The sequence below is a fragment of the Pteronotus mesoamericanus genome, unplaced genomic scaffold (genome assembly GCF_021234165.1).
Source record: "Pteronotus mesoamericanus isolate MK-2021 breed Mesoamerican mustached bat unplaced genomic scaffold, CSHL_Meso_final scaffold_507, whole genome shotgun sequence".
Classification (NCBI taxonomy): Eukaryota; Metazoa; Chordata; class Mammalia; order Chiroptera; family Mormoopidae; genus Pteronotus; species Pteronotus mesoamericanus.
In genome coordinates this window covers 119,809-134,899 of record NW_026555319.1, presented here as the reverse complement: position 1 = coordinate 134,899, position 15,091 = coordinate 119,809, and the positions used below count along the sequence as shown (strand labels likewise).

At 41.2% G+C, this 15,091-nt stretch overlaps 1 protein-coding gene across 4 annotated transcripts; it reads left to right on the top strand.

Annotated features, from left to right (window-relative positions):
- The first annotated feature begins 4,313 nt into the window (after window positions 1-4,313).
- ZNF140 (zinc finger protein 140) lies at window positions 4,314-12,944 on the top strand. Of its 4 annotated transcripts, none has more exons than XM_054594197.1 (6): window positions 4,314-4,613; window positions 4,925-4,977; window positions 5,988-6,104; window positions 6,486-6,612; window positions 6,862-6,954; window positions 11,751-12,944. In XM_054594197.1, exons 3-6 carry the CDS (start codon window positions 6,033-6,035, stop codon window positions 12,908-12,910), a joined length of 1,452 nt encoding a protein of 483 aa, XP_054450172.1. In that variant the 5' UTR covers window positions 4,314-4,613; window positions 4,925-4,977; window positions 5,988-6,032; the 3' UTR covers window positions 12,911-12,944. The 4 variants fall into 4 exon arrangements, with proteins under 4 accessions (XP_054450172.1, XP_054450171.1, XP_054450174.1 ...); XM_054594196.1 differs by having other exon boundaries at window positions 6,859-6,954; XM_054594199.1 differs by lacking the exon at window positions 5,988-6,104 and having other exon boundaries at window positions 6,859-6,954.
- The last annotated feature ends 2,147 nt before the right edge of the window (window positions 12,945-15,091 follow it).

Genomic DNA, 15,091 nt, shown 5'->3' with positions numbered 1-15,091 from the left:
TCTCTTGTAACCCAAGTACAACTTGCATTTTTAATTTACTATGATGAAATGTCATGGATTCTGTGTGCTGCTGCTGTTTTTGGTATCACATAAAATACCTTTAAAAAATTAGTGGAGAAACCAATTAAGAGACACTTCAGAAAATGTAAAGTAAAAAGAATTACGTGGTGAGAATTATATTTTTGATGTATTCAAGGAAGCCTATTTTGCCTTCTGGGAAATTTCTGTGATTACTAGACAATTCTTAAGAAACAAGGTTTTCATCATTACTTGAAATATTTGTGTTGTTTAACCTTCCTTTATTGCATCACCCACATTGGAAACTTTACATTTTGAATTTACTATTATATAAATATGGTACCCTTTGAAAATGTATGAACCATTCCTAAGTTTAGTTGGAATTTTTTAGTGACACCTCTAATGTTTGACAAAGTCAACAATATTTTTTTGTGTAGGGGTGAAATTCAGAGAAGTCTATTAATACTGACCTTGTTCCCAAACATGGAAAAATCAAGACTTCTTTGATGCACAAATTGTTTTGTCAGTGTAGTGTACTGCACCTTTAACCCTATGAGGTTTTTTTTTTTTTTTGTATTTAACCTCCAATTTTACATCGTTGTTGAAAAATTGGTACTTTAAATGTGAGGAATTTTCTAAACTCTTGTATCAGAATTTTTAGTAGCCAGATAATCATGTGTTTCCATATGGTAATTTTTAAAGTGTCAAATTTCCCAAATTTTTATTCATTCTAACATTTGTGGACTTTTTACCGTTTTCCCTAGTACCTGAATGGGGGAAGGGGGGAAACAGGCTGTTGTAAATGAACAAAGGGTTACAGGGTGATGTTTTACTTTGTGATTTTCCCCATTCCCCACCCCCCCATTTATCATGACTCTCTTCCTTAGTCCCAGAAATTGATTTATTATGTCTTGAATTGAGCTCAGGAGTCAGTAGTCTATAAACATTTCTGAATTTTGTGTATTCCCATTCTAGATTGTATTAATATCAATCAGTACTTCACTCACTAGGTTACGGAACTGGCCTATTGGTTTAATACCCAGGACCAATGTTATTTTGGTAATCATCAGGTGTTACTCAGCGAGGGCAACAGAGGTCTGGTTTATCAAAATATCTGATGCAGAACTCCCTGATGGCTGTCTATTTGGAAATTTCACAAGAGGGCTCTGATGCTGAAATTAAGAGATTTTCAGTTTTCTTAATTACCTTGGTAAATTATGGGGAAAAAAAAAAAGTCTCTACATTTCCCCCCATAGATTTCTACCACAAAGCCCACTCTAGAAGAAAGGCAGTTTTAAAATAAGAGTTGATTTGCTTACAGTTTTGTGAAGCACAATAAACTTACATTAAGATAAAATAAGAGACAAAATAGGAAGCATCTTTCCTCTTTTACCAGCCAGGTTCTTCCACTGACCTGGAGACAGTTCTCCTGAGGACCATTTCTATTGTATTCATTTTAGTAAATAATGGGTATTTTGAGTCCAGTCTGTGAATTTTGAGGCCTGTCCCAGGAATGCCTTCTGTGGGCCTTCATTATGGGCTTTTATGTTTTCTGACACATCTCTATATGGATCCATATGTTCCTGATATATATTGGCTTCAAGAACATCACTTGTAGAACTCTAAGATGAACCTCAACAGTACCAGGTTTAATAGGTATCACAAAGAATATAGATCAATAGTCATTTGATTTCTTTATTTGAGACCACAGTCATTTACTTTATTCCAGAAATATATACCCAATTTTTCCATTTCACTGGGCTTGTTAGACAACAAATATGGTACCAATATTTCATATGTTCATTACTGGTAACTAGTTCTCAGCCAATTGCTAATTAACCATGGCCCTTTACAGCTATATGCATGTTTTATTTTGCAGCCTTGCCTTCATCCTTTTTTAGTCTATTTCCACACTTTTATGTAGTAATTTTAAGATGCAGTTCTGATTACACACATTGAAATATTGCTCAGCTTATTGTGGACTTAAGAATGTGTAATGCTTGTGGTAATGTGAGGACTTTCATACAAATACATCTCTCTCATTTCAGGATACTTCACTTTTTCTCCTACACAATTTTTGGCCATCTTGAACTAATTGCAGTTCCTTGAAATTTCTACACTCTTTCAGATGCTTTTTGCAAATCTATTGCCACTGAAATGTGCTTGTTTATTAATGCCTATCCAACCTATATGAACCTGTACATAAGGAGTGTATAGAATGTAGTGTATTTGTCACTGGATAATATAATCATTGCATGTTTTATCTTTTCCATTAGCTTCTGGAAAGTTGGAACTATCTTGACTATATAATTCTAGCAACTGAAGCTTTAATATATAAAATCGAGTGCTTATCAGTAACTATGTTTTCTACCACACGGAGAAGCATAATCTGCAATAAGAGAAGAATGAAGCCATTATAGAAGAAAAGTCAAGGAACATTCCTGAGTCCCAAAATCTGATTCTTGTCTTGATGTGTGTATTCATCTCCGTCCTTTTCATGTCTTGATCATTGGATTCTTCTATGAGCTATCAGAAATATCCTTCTAATAAATCCCCATGTTTGCTTCAGCTGGTTCAGGTTGTGTTTGTTACATACAACCCAAATATTACTAATTAAGTCATAAGTTCTGTGGAAGCAGATACTGAGATGAGTTTTTGGGAGCAGGATGTTTATTGAGGATCAATGGCTCTGAAGGGATTGGAGAATAAATAGGAATGGACTGATCAGAGCAAGAAGTACAGCTGCATTGTAGGTTGTTGAAATATTTGCCAAGCAGGAGGGAGCTCCGAAACAAGTGTCTCTAAGAGTGTCTCATCTTGGGCCAAAGTTAGGCTTTCACAGTCTTGAGCTGCTCAGTCCTCTGAAGCAGGCTGTCTTAGTAGGAGTGTAATCTCAGGTGAGTCAGCTCTTTCAGCGGCAGCCAACTCTGAAAAAGTGGCAGCTGGAGGCAGCCAGCAGACCAGTCTTCCTGGGCGAGGGATCTGGGTGATGCATCTGGTGAATACACAGTCCCTCCCTTCCACTATTTAGATACGTTTCCCCAATTTTAGGTGTCTGAGGAGGGGCTGAAGGGGAAAACTAGTGGAACAAACTGCACTTCGTACTGTTGAAGTCGTTTTCTCTCATGAAGTCCATATTCTTCTCAGTCGCTACCCATGGCGGCATCGGCGGCTCGCTTGGTGGCATGACCCGGACCCTCATTCCTGAGTCCTGGTCTCGTGTCCTTCCCATTCCCGACTTGACCCTACGCAGCAGCGGGTGGAGCACCTGAATCCACAAATATTCGTCCCCGCTCTGTAGTGTAACGGCTGCCCTTCCTCCTCCGCAAGTGTCAAACACCCCTAAAAAGGCAGCGGCTCCTCTTCGGACCTCATGGTCTCGACACAAGTAGCACATTTCCCACGTCACACCTGTAGCTTACAATCAAGTAGAAAACTTGTTCTTTGTCAGTGAAGTCTGTCACCCTTGGTAACCAAGAACACTGAGTCGCTGGAGATTCGTGCTAATGGTGGTAGGCCATCCCCGAATCCACAGTGGCCCTGAGAACCAAGTATTCTTCGTCTTTTAGGGGCACAGTACCAAGGCTCTGCTGAGGTGCAGCCCGTCGCTGCCCGGCTGCCTCTTCCGTGAGCCGCTCCGCCGGCCGCGAGGGTCTCTGGGAATCGCAGTCTCTCGCGGCGGGGATTCTGGTTGCCATAGCTGTCAGAAGCTGACGGTTTTTAACGGAAGTGCTGGAGCCGCAGTCGGTTCTGGGAATTGTAGTTGTGTGAGGGTGGAGCTTTTGGTCTCAGGAGGCTGAGGCCGCGGAGCGTTCTGGGAGCTGTGGTTGTCTGAGAACAATGGCCTTTGTCTGGAGGCGCCGTACGCTCCGCCGCATGGCTTTCTGGGAGATTTTGTGTGTCGGCGATTCTTTCCCCCAACACGCACGCTGAGGCCGCTGTGTTTTTCGGGAAATGTAGTCTGCTGAGGACCAGGGTCTCTGCCCCTGGTGCTGCGGCCTTAGGGGGTACTGGGTGTTTTAGTGTGTGTGACGGAGACTCTTCCCCCCCCCCCCCCCCGCGGACACACACGTGCTGAGGCGCCGGTGGACCCGGAAGCGCAGTTGTCTGAGGCCCGCAGTCTCCCGGGCCGCGGGCGTGGGAGTTCTGGGAGTTGTAGTTTGTGATGGGAGGCTTCCTCCCACAGCGCGCTGAGTTCCCGAAGGATCCTGGGAAGTGTAGTCCTCTGAGGCTCGCCGGGTCAGCGTCTCGCGCCGCTGGCGTGAGGCTGCCTGGGAGTTGTAGTGTTTGAGGGGGAGCCTTCCCCCCGCCCCCCCCGCCGCAGTTTTCTGGGGCCCAGGTGGTGAATCGGTGCGAGCAGTCGTCTAGGACCCGCACATTGTCTCTGGCGCCGTGGTCGGAGGTGGTGGGTGTTCTGACAGTTGTAGTGTGCGAAAGGAGCCTTCCTCCCACGCGCGCTGAGGCCGCGGTGGACCCTGGGGAGTGCAGTTGTCTGGAGCCAGCGGCCTGGTCCGCGGGTTCGGTCACTGAGGCTCCGGAAGCCGCCGTTTTCGCTCCCGACGCAGACCTGAGAGTTTGGGATTCTTGGGCCGGAGGTAGGAAAAGGGCGTCCTCCCACGCCCGCGCCAGCGTTCCCGGTGGCTGGCGCGGGCCATGGCGGTCCGAAACTCGGAACCCTGCGCCCACCCTACCGGAATCTTAGAGGGAGCGCGCCGTCTTGTGACCCCGTTAAACGAGGAGGCGCTGGGGGTGCAGGTCAGGCTGGACTCTTGGCAGGAAGGGAACTCTCGCGGGCGCCCCGGGCCTGCCGGGTTCCGCGACCCCGTGTGCCGAGGACGGAGGGTCGGGGAGCGACGGGAATCCCCAGCGCGGGCCTGCCGCTCAGAGCCCCTTTCTCTCCCGCCAGCTCTCCCACTCCACGCTGCGTTGTTCTCGGCCCTGCAGTGAGCCATGTCTCAGGTGAGCCGGCGTTTCCTTCCCTCTTCCTAACTGGGGCTGTGGTTCTCAGTCCTTGGAGACTTCCGGCCCCGCGGAACCTCCGGCCCCAGCCTCGCCCCTCCCCGTCGGGCATCTTAGGGGGCTTCGCGGGGCTGGCAGGAGGCTGTTCCGGTGTGGGCGGGGTTTCTTACCTGGCAGGTGTGTTTTAGGGTTAGCAGGTCGGGAGCCAGCTGTTCTCTTGCCTTATCTTTCTTCTGTATTCGAATGAGAAGAGCTTTAGTTTGTTTGTGTCTTTTGGTCCAGCTGCCCTTCGTTCGTTTATTCATCATATTTATAGTGAGCATCTCTTTTCAGCGTCTGTACCTGGTCTCAAAGTGTGATCCCTGGACCAGCAGTGTCAGCATCGCCTGAGAACTAATTAGAAAGGCATTTTTTGAAAAGATTTTTATTTATTTATTTTTAGGAAGGGGGAAAGGACGGAGAAAGGTAGAGAAACATCCATGTGTGACTGCGTCTTGTATGCCCCCATCTGGGGACCTGGCCCCCACCCAGGCATTTGCCCTGATTGGAAATCGAACCAGCGACCTTTCGGTTCGCAGGCGGGCACTCAATCCACTAAGCCACACCAGCCAGGGCTAAAATTCCTTTTTATGCCTAACAATTATGTGGATCACACAAGTGGTGCCAAACTAGGCGCTTATCATTCCCTCTAACCTGGAGGGAAGAAGCATTAGGTTCCCTTGCAGGAGGTATTACATTCTCTCCTCTGGAGGTCCTTAACCTCTCCTGCTTATCTTCCTTGTTCTGTGGCACTGCTAAAATTGCCTCTGTGTTTTACAGCTACTGGCTGGGTAGCTCAATTGGTTATAGCATTATCCCTATACCAAGGTTGCAAGTTTGATCCCCCTGTAAGGGTACGCACAACAATCAACCAATGAATACATAGATAAGTGGAACAACAGATCGATGTTTCTTTCTCTCTCCTTTCCTCTCTCTCTCTAAAGTCAATTTAAAAAAATTAAATTTCACAGCTATTTCTTCAGGAATGGAGACGAGTGTGATAAACATGAGAATGCATGCATCGTTTCAAGAGTACGGCTGCTATCTGCTACAGCCAGTTATCAAGAAGAAATTCTTGCCAAATCATGGTAAAATACCCTGGTATTAAGGAGAGTTTCCATTGTGTATTAAACACAAAGGAATTGTTTTCACTATTCATAAAGTGCTGTAAGGTATTAAGAATTTTTACAACCGAAGCCAGAAATCCATGTTGTTCACATGTATAATCCTTTACCTTTCACAAAATTATAAGTTATCTCAGGACAAATCACATATTTTTTTCTCGTTTTTTCCATTATGCAGCAAAATAAAACAGCTCTACTGTCAGTAATCACTCAGAATTCTGAAAACTCCAGTTGCCATTACTTGTATACACTGTCCATCCTCCACAGCAGGACGCATTTCACTACTTGGTCAGGACCTTGGGGAGAACGGGTGCTCATTTTGCAGGTACCTGTATGTCATTTCAGGGCTCAGTGACATTCAGAGATGTGGCTATAGACTTCTCCCAGGAGGAGTGGGAATGGCTTCAGCCTGCTCAACGAGACTTGTACAGACACGTCATGCTGGAGAACTACAGCCACCTGGTCTCACTGGGTAGGTGTTCCTCCTCTCCCCTCACAGAATTTGACCTTTAGTGTGACTGTTGTGAATCTTGATTATCTGCCTAAATATTCCCACGGAAGTTATGTTCCTTTTTGTTTTTACTAGTTTTTAAGATGGAGATCATAATGCCACCTAATCTTTAGACACCTTTCATACTTACATCTGGCAGTTCTTTTAATGCTCCCTGTTTTCTGAGGATTCAAGAACTGGTTTTGCATTTATTTAATTTTCTTCAAGCAGGTGTTACTATATCCAAGCCAGACGTGGTGTCCTTGTTGGAGCAAGGGAAAGAGCCCTGGCTCGGGAAAGATGTGAGAACAGATTTATTTTCAGGTGAGTTAGAAGCTGGTGGGGAAATTTTGAAAAATAACAACACAACTAGTCAATGAGAAACCAGTACTTTTTAACATGTTGGTTGGAAAGTTTTCCCTTAGAGATACCAGAGCTACAGAGATTATGAAGTCTTGCTCTCAGCCCGAGCGTGAGCTCATCGCACCGTTCACCAGCCCGCCTTCCGAGCTCATCGTAGCCTTTCCCTCACTTCCTTGGAGACATGGGTCCTCTCCTTCTGTTGTCAGATCTTTGGGCCTCTGGATTTAATTTCATTTTTATTTCTCTTCCCTTTGTTTCTTGAAATTGACCTATTTCTATTGCCTACATTGAAAAGTATGTATTTTTTTCTTTATATATAATTCTGTTTTACTTAATCATCCTTGAAAGATTAATTTATTACTCAACTTAATTGGTGGTTTGTTTATTCATTCATATATTCTCTTACAGTTATTTATGAATGTTAATCTTAAGACTTTTTCTTACACACTGCTGAGAGTAGAAAGCATACAAAAGTGGAATAACCATTAAGGAAGTTGTGACTGAGGAAGATAAAGTAGTTCTGTACATAACTTTGCTGGAGGTCCTGAGATTGGTAGTTCAGCAATGAGAAAAAAGGAATTTCCAGTTGGTGTCTTGGGCCTGGATAATCTGGACAGGAATAGTAGTTATAGAAACATAAGACATATTGGTTTTGGAGAAAAGGTGATAACTTGGTTTGAAATATCCTTGGTGCGAGTAGAGGATGTTATTTCAAAGTGAAGATGTGCAACAGGCTGTGGGAATATATCCTAGTAAAAAATTTAGTTTAGAGTGTAGACGTGGGAAACTTACTTTAAGGGACAAAAATCGAAGCCGTGAGATTGATTGAGAAGTTCTCAGAAAGCCTTATTCATCTTATGTTGACAGTAAAAGTGCTGGTGAAGCTCTTTAAAAATGAATATGGTCATGCCCTACCCTTGAAGATTCTGAGGAGAATATCTGTGGCGCCTAAATTATACGTATTTGTGAAAAGTTCCGTAAGTTCTAGAGTTGATTCTGAAGCCAGCCTCAGATGGTGGGATGCTGCCCTTCCGAGAGCGCTTCTGTTGACACAGGAGGGTCCTCACGTTACAGGGAAGTGGCAGCGGAAGAACAAGTCAGGAAACAGGAGAAGGTGCCGTGAAAACAGGTCTGGCCTGAAGGCCAGTGGTGGTGGTCGTCGTGCCCCATGCTAGAGGCCTTGGGGGACATAGAGGAGGGTGTACGAAGAAAGTTCTGATGTGGGCTGAGGCGCGAGGGTGAGCAACTGCAGGAGACTTCTGCATTTAAGCGTGAGCTGAAGAAAAGTGTCCTCTTGCAAATGTTTTAAAATAGTAAGATCAATAGAATTATGTACAAGGGAGGTGAAGTAAAAGGCAAACATGAAAAATTGCCTCTGCTGTAATATAGCTCTTATATTTTTGTGTATTCCTTTCAGTACCTTTTCTGGAAGGTGCTATATTACACAGAAATAATGCATAAAACATAAATGTGAAGCTTATTTTATAAGACACTTATGTAATCATCAATCAGGTCAGTAAACAGAACACTGCGGGTCCCTAAAAGCTTTCTGTGTGTGTCCATCCCAGTCACCCTTTCCCCACCCAAAGGTGCTCCTCTCCTTACTTTAATGGCAGTAGCTTTCTTGGTTTTCTTTATAAGTTTATTAACTGTGTAATCAGTATAGTGTAGTTGGGCTTTTGTATCTTTTTTAAGATACTATTTATTTTTAGAGAGAGGGGACAGGAGGGAGAGAAACATCAATCACTCGTCTCTCACATGCCCCCTACTAGGGACCTGGCTGGCAACTCAGGCTGGAAATCCAACTGTCGACTTCTCAGTTTGCAGGCTGGTGAGCCGCACCACCAGGTTGGGTTCTTTGTGTACTTTATATAGAGGAACTTGCAGTGTCTACATATACATAGAATGCATATATTGTGATTTGCTTCTGAAAATTATTGTTCTTATAGTTTGTTTCATTGTACAAATAAGTATACCCCAGTTTGTCCATTCTGTTATTGAGGGCCTCTTGGGTGGTTTGCAATTTACGGCTGTTGTAGACAATGTTGTGATTGTCCCTATATCCTGGTACCTACTGCCACAGGTTTCCTGTGGTATATCTAGGACTGGAGCTGCTGGGTCAGAGGATAATGATCCTCCTCCACATCATTAGATAATGCCAAAATGTTTTCCAAAGTGCTTTTCACTGACTTATACACTCCACAAATACACTAAATGGGTTCCCGTTTTAGTTTTGATAGTTTGGAACAGTGAGTGGTAGGTAGTATTTCAACAATTCACTGAGTTTCTGACTTACAAAGATTTCTGGTACAATTCACTGATTTGATGACTGAGCAGTTTTGTTTTGTGTTTTTAGAATTTTTTGTGTTTTTTAATTACAATTGACATTCAATGCTATTAGTTTCAGGTATATAACTCAGTGATTAGACATTTATATAACTTACAAAATGATCACCCCAATAAATCATTTCATCTGACACCATACATAATTATTGCAATGTTATTGCCTACATTTTCTATGCTGTACTTTACATCCTTGTGACTATTCTGTAACTAATGATCTGTGCTTTTTTTTTTTTTTTTAAGATTTTATTTACTTATTATTTTTAGAGAGAGAAAGGGAGAGAAACATCAGTGTGTGGTTGCACCTTGCATACCCCCTACGGGGGACCCGTCCTGCAACCCAGGCCTATGCCCTGACTGGGAGTTGAACCTGTGACCCTTTGGTTTGCTGGCTGGCACTCAATCTACTGAGCCACACCAGCCAGGGCTTATCTGTGCTTCTTAATCCTTTCACTATATCTACCCATCTTCCCAACCCCTCTCCCATCTGACAATTGTCAAAATATTCTCTGTGTCAATGATTTTGTTTGTTTTATTTTGTTTTTCAGTTTCCACATAGAAGTGAAATCATGTGGCATTTGCTTTTTTCTGACTCATTTCACTCAGCAAAATACCCTCTAGGTCCATCCATGCTCTTGCAAATGACAAAATATCTTTTTCTTTTTTAATGTTTGAGTCCTATTTCATAGTATATACAGAGTAGGACAAAAGTAGGTTTACAGTTGCAAGTACATGAAACAAGTTTATTGTATTATTAGTATTGTATTATTTTCTATACAAACTGTAAATTTACTTTAGCCTCATTTTGTATGTGCTACTTCTTTATCCACTCATTTATTGATGGACACTTAGGTTGTTTCCATATATCAACTATTGTAAATAATGCTGCAATGAACATATAGATGTATATATTTTCTCAATTTAGTGTTTTGGATTTCTTTGGATAAATACTCAGAAGTGGAATTGCTGGGTCATTCTTTGACTCTTATAACCTTTGTTTTGCCTTTTATTCTTATTGACCTGGTAAATCATATGACAAATAGGATGCAACTCAAAAAGGATCTCAATGAAGCCCTTTCTTTATCTGTTGTAACATGGGTTTTTATACCTTATCTTTGATCTTTTATACTTTTTTTAATTCTAAATACTTGGTTCTGTGTCATTGTTTTCTTCTCTGTCTTTGCCCTATTTATAGTCTTAGCTCCTGAAGAGAATTACTCAGTTTATATCTACAGAGCTCTTAGAGAGATACTAAGTGTATTTAGAATTGATTTATAGAAGGATCATGAAAGTAGTTTAAGAGTTTCCCTTATTGCTATGATCATTTCCTTAACAGCTAATTTACCACCTTCCCTCTCCTAATTTTTCCTTTTTTTGTGCTATATAGGTTAATATCTTGGTTCATTGCTTAAACATATATTAAAGAAATATGAGGTATTTTTACTACACTCTAGAAGCTTAGAGTTAGTGACAAGAAAAGACAGCATTTCCTCTGAACAAAATGAATGTCAAAGCATGTTTTAGAGAAAAATGGAGTTTTTAATGTGTGATTTGGGAATAATTTTAAACTTCCATAAAAGCTTCAAGAATAGTACAGAGAATACCCATATATATTTGCTAACATTTTACACCATTTTTAAAGATAATTTGGTATATGATTTTTTTCCAGAAACTTTTGAGCATAAGTTTTATACATCATGGATTTTCATGGACTTTTAACCCTACATATTTTGTAAGATTAAGAATATGTGAGAATATATACTTTTAGAGCCTTTCATATTATTATAAAATTCGCTTCCCCCAAAATGATAAAATGTCTTTTTAAAATTTAGCCTGGAGATGATCAGGGCCTTTGCTTGTCTATCAAAAGCATCTGGTGGAAAGGCTGTTAAAGCAAAGTTGAGCTTCATGTATCAGTTTGGAAAGTAGTGGTAAAGTGAGCAGCATTGAAGGTGATATGTAGAGACCCTTTTATTATTTTATTTAGAATAAGTTACTGCAAGGTGTTCCAACAGCACTAGGTGAACAGTCTTGATATCTTTGTGGGACCCGATGAGCACTTGCTGTTTATTGACATAATGAAATTTTAATTTTCAAGTCGTTCTGGCAGCAAATGAACTGAGATGAGGAAAACTAATAACCTATTCTTCCAATTACTTATCTTCTTCATATCAGTTTTAGTTACTTCACTTACCTCACTTTCAGTTACTTCAGTTTAATCTTTCTCCCAATTCAACTAAATCTCTCTTCTGTTTGATGTTTTCTGAATTACTAAGCAGAATGCTTACATTTCAAAGTCACATATGACATATGAAAACATTTCATATTTTAATTCTTTCTTTAAAATGGAAGGATAGCTTTTATTTCACTCAACACAGAAAATAAGAAAGATTTCTCTGCTTTTTTGGTTTCAGAGTCAAATGGTGTGGTCACAGGGTTTTCTCCAAAAAGTGTTATATATGAAGATGACTCATCCCAGTATTTGATAAAGGAGAGGATTCTGAGCCACAACCCTGAACATTCCTGTTTTAAAGGGAGCTGGAAATGCGAGGATGTTACTGAGATGCTGCAAAGAAATCAGGGATGTATCAGGCAAGTGACAGTCTCTCATCAAGAAGCTCTGTCTCAACCTAGTATCAATGCTATGGAGAGGCCCTATGGGTGTCACGAATGTGGAAAAACTTTCAATCGGCGTTTTTCCCTGGTGTTACATCAGAGAACTCACACTGGAGAGAAACCATATGTATGTAAGGAATGTGGCAAAACCTTTAGTCAGATCTCAAATCTTGTGAAACATCAGATGATACATACTGGAAAGAAACCCCATGAATGTAAAGACTGTAGTAAAACATTCAGTTACCTTTCATTCCTCATTGAACACCAGAGGACACATACTGGGGAGAAACCCTATGAATGTACTGAATGTGGGAAGGCCTTTAGCCGTGCCTCAAACCTCACCCGACATCAGAGAATTCACATAGGAAAGAAACAATATATGTGTAGGAAATGTGGGAAAGCCTTTAGCAGTGGCTCAGAACTCATTCGTCATCAGATCACACACACTGGAGAGAAACCTTACGAATGCATTGAATGTGGGAAGTCATTTCGCCGTTCTTCACACCTTACTCGGCATCAGAGCATTCACACTACCAAAACCCCCTATGAATGTAACGACTGTAGGAAAGCCTTCCGTTGCCACTCATTCCTTATTAAGCATCAGAGAATTCACACTGGAGAAAAGCTCTATGAGTGTCATGAATGTGGTAAAGTTTTCACATGGCATGCATCCCTTGTACAGCATATGAAAATTCATACTGGAGAGAAACCTTATGCATGTACTGAATGTGACAAAACCTTTAGTCGGAGCTTCTCCCTCATTCTACATCAAATAACTCATACTGGGGAGAAGCCCTATGTATGTAAGATATGCAATAAATCCTTCAGCTGGAGTTCAAACCTTGCTAAACATCAGAGAACACACACTCTAGAGAACCCCTATGAATATGAAAATTCATTTAATTACCACTCATTCCTTACTGAACACCACGGAATTCACACTGTTGAGAAAACCTAAAAATGTATGGATTTAAAAACGTAGGAGCTAACGCCTTACTTAGACTTGAGAGCCTTAAGTGAATGTGTTGAAATCGAAGATGTGTGGTCTCTACCTGAAGAAAACCCCCACATATTTCCCAAGTATGTGGGAAAGGCTTTGAAACTGCTCTTCTTTTTGTAATACCAGAAAATGCAGTCATATTGAGAGGACTCCTCATCTGGTAGGATTCCTTTACTCTACAATTATTGTAATTCCTACCAGGAAAGGGATGCAAATTCAATGCATGAGAGAAAGCTTGCAGTTAGAGATTAGCTCTCATTCTGCATCTGTCAGCTCAAGCACAGAGGAATGCATGGGTGCGGGTGCTCTTTTTCCTGGACATCAGAAAATTTATAGTGAAGCAAAGTCATTCATACACAGTGATTGGGGAATGCCTTCATGTACCATGCAATATTTATGAAATTTTAAAATACTCTTTTAAGGAGAAAAAGCAACCCTATAAATGAACTGAATATAGATTGACTTTCTGCAATATTTTAAACATACAATTATACGGGGGAGAACATACCATTATAATGGGTGTGGAAAAATCTTAAAAGATTTCTGAGAAGTCATACTGGAGGGAATTAATATGGGAAAAACTTTTTTAACAGGAGGAATTTTTGGTCTTAAAAAGCATATTGAGAAAAGAGCTATAAATAAATATTTTCATTTAAGTTAATCTGGTATTTTCTGAGTTTTTTTCCTCACAGCACATGTGATTCTGAAAACACAACTATCACAGTATTGACACGAACAAGAGTAGTGTACTTTCATGGAAACATTATACAAACTTATAGAAACATTTTTGTTCTCATGGTTTTAAGTAAGTTAGTGCTTGGATTTAAGGTTATGCTAACTCACATTTATCCTTGAATCTGACTAGATATGTCTTAGAACTAAATGTAAATAAGGCATATTACAGGAAAATGGCAAGGGTAGTTTTCCTCTTTTGTAGCATTTATAGTAAGAACATTTATTTTCTAACACCATACTTGTCTAAAGAACTTGTGTTCACTTCCAATGTACACCTTGCCCATTTTTTTAATGTCCCAGGTAAAACTTTTTTCTTTGAAGCAACTGATTTCCCCTAAGAACTTGCCTTGCATCCAGTGTTTGTAATGTTATTTAGTACTTGAATAAGTGCCTCTTTTTTTCCCCCCTATGTGTATGTAAATCTTACACAAAATGAGAGGCTGGCTTTGTTTCTTATTCTGCATGACAACAGAACATATAGCTGCTGCTTAGTAATTGCTTTTCTAGAATTACCCTATGAATCAGACTACTGGAACAATTCCGTAGTATAAACCGCCCTTTTCCCTGGGGTGCTGCCAGCATTGTTGCTTTCCCCTGCACCGTGGGCTGGGCCGGGGGTGGGGTCTCCAGTGGACAGCAGCGTGTTATTTCAGAGGTTTGTAACATTCAAGGATGTGGCCATTGACTTCTCAGGAGGAATGGGGCTGACTGGACCCTGCCCAAAAGAATTTATAGGGGAAGGTAATCAGAAGCTTGTCTGAGGGGGTTGCCATTTCTCCAAATTCAGACTGAATTTAAGTATCTTTGGTATCTCCCTAAGAAATACTGGGTGGGGGTCAAGTATTAAAGTGCCAGGCTAAATTCCTATTCTATGCCCTTGAGGAAATGATTGCAAATGGGGAGAAGCAGGAAGTGGGTGCATTTTCTTCCTGCTTTTGTTCTTAAAGTAGCTTTTGCTCCCTTTACTAAGAGACTGGGTCTGGAGCTGAGGAGAACTATATTTTGAACTATCTGTTTTCTCTCTCATAAGCAGGACTTAATATTTCTAACCCTATGTGACCTCCTTATTGGAACAAGGGAAAGAGTGATGGAGAAAAAAGTGGCAAGAGGACTATGATCAGGTAAGTGAGGGGCAACCAGGCTAAGAAGTCATGATGGAATTGTTTTAAAGAAAATTATAAAAGATAACCACCACTAACAATGTGTGTGTGTGTGTGTGTGTGTGTGTACACACTTCCAGGATATTTTCAACTCATGCACATACACACTGACAAAATATATTTTATTTTAAAAGATTTTAGGGAGAGTACGGGAAGGAGAAAGAGAGGGAGAGAAATATGAATGTGTGAGAGATACATCAACAGTTGCTTCTCATGTACCCCTGACCTGAGGCCCAGCCTGCAA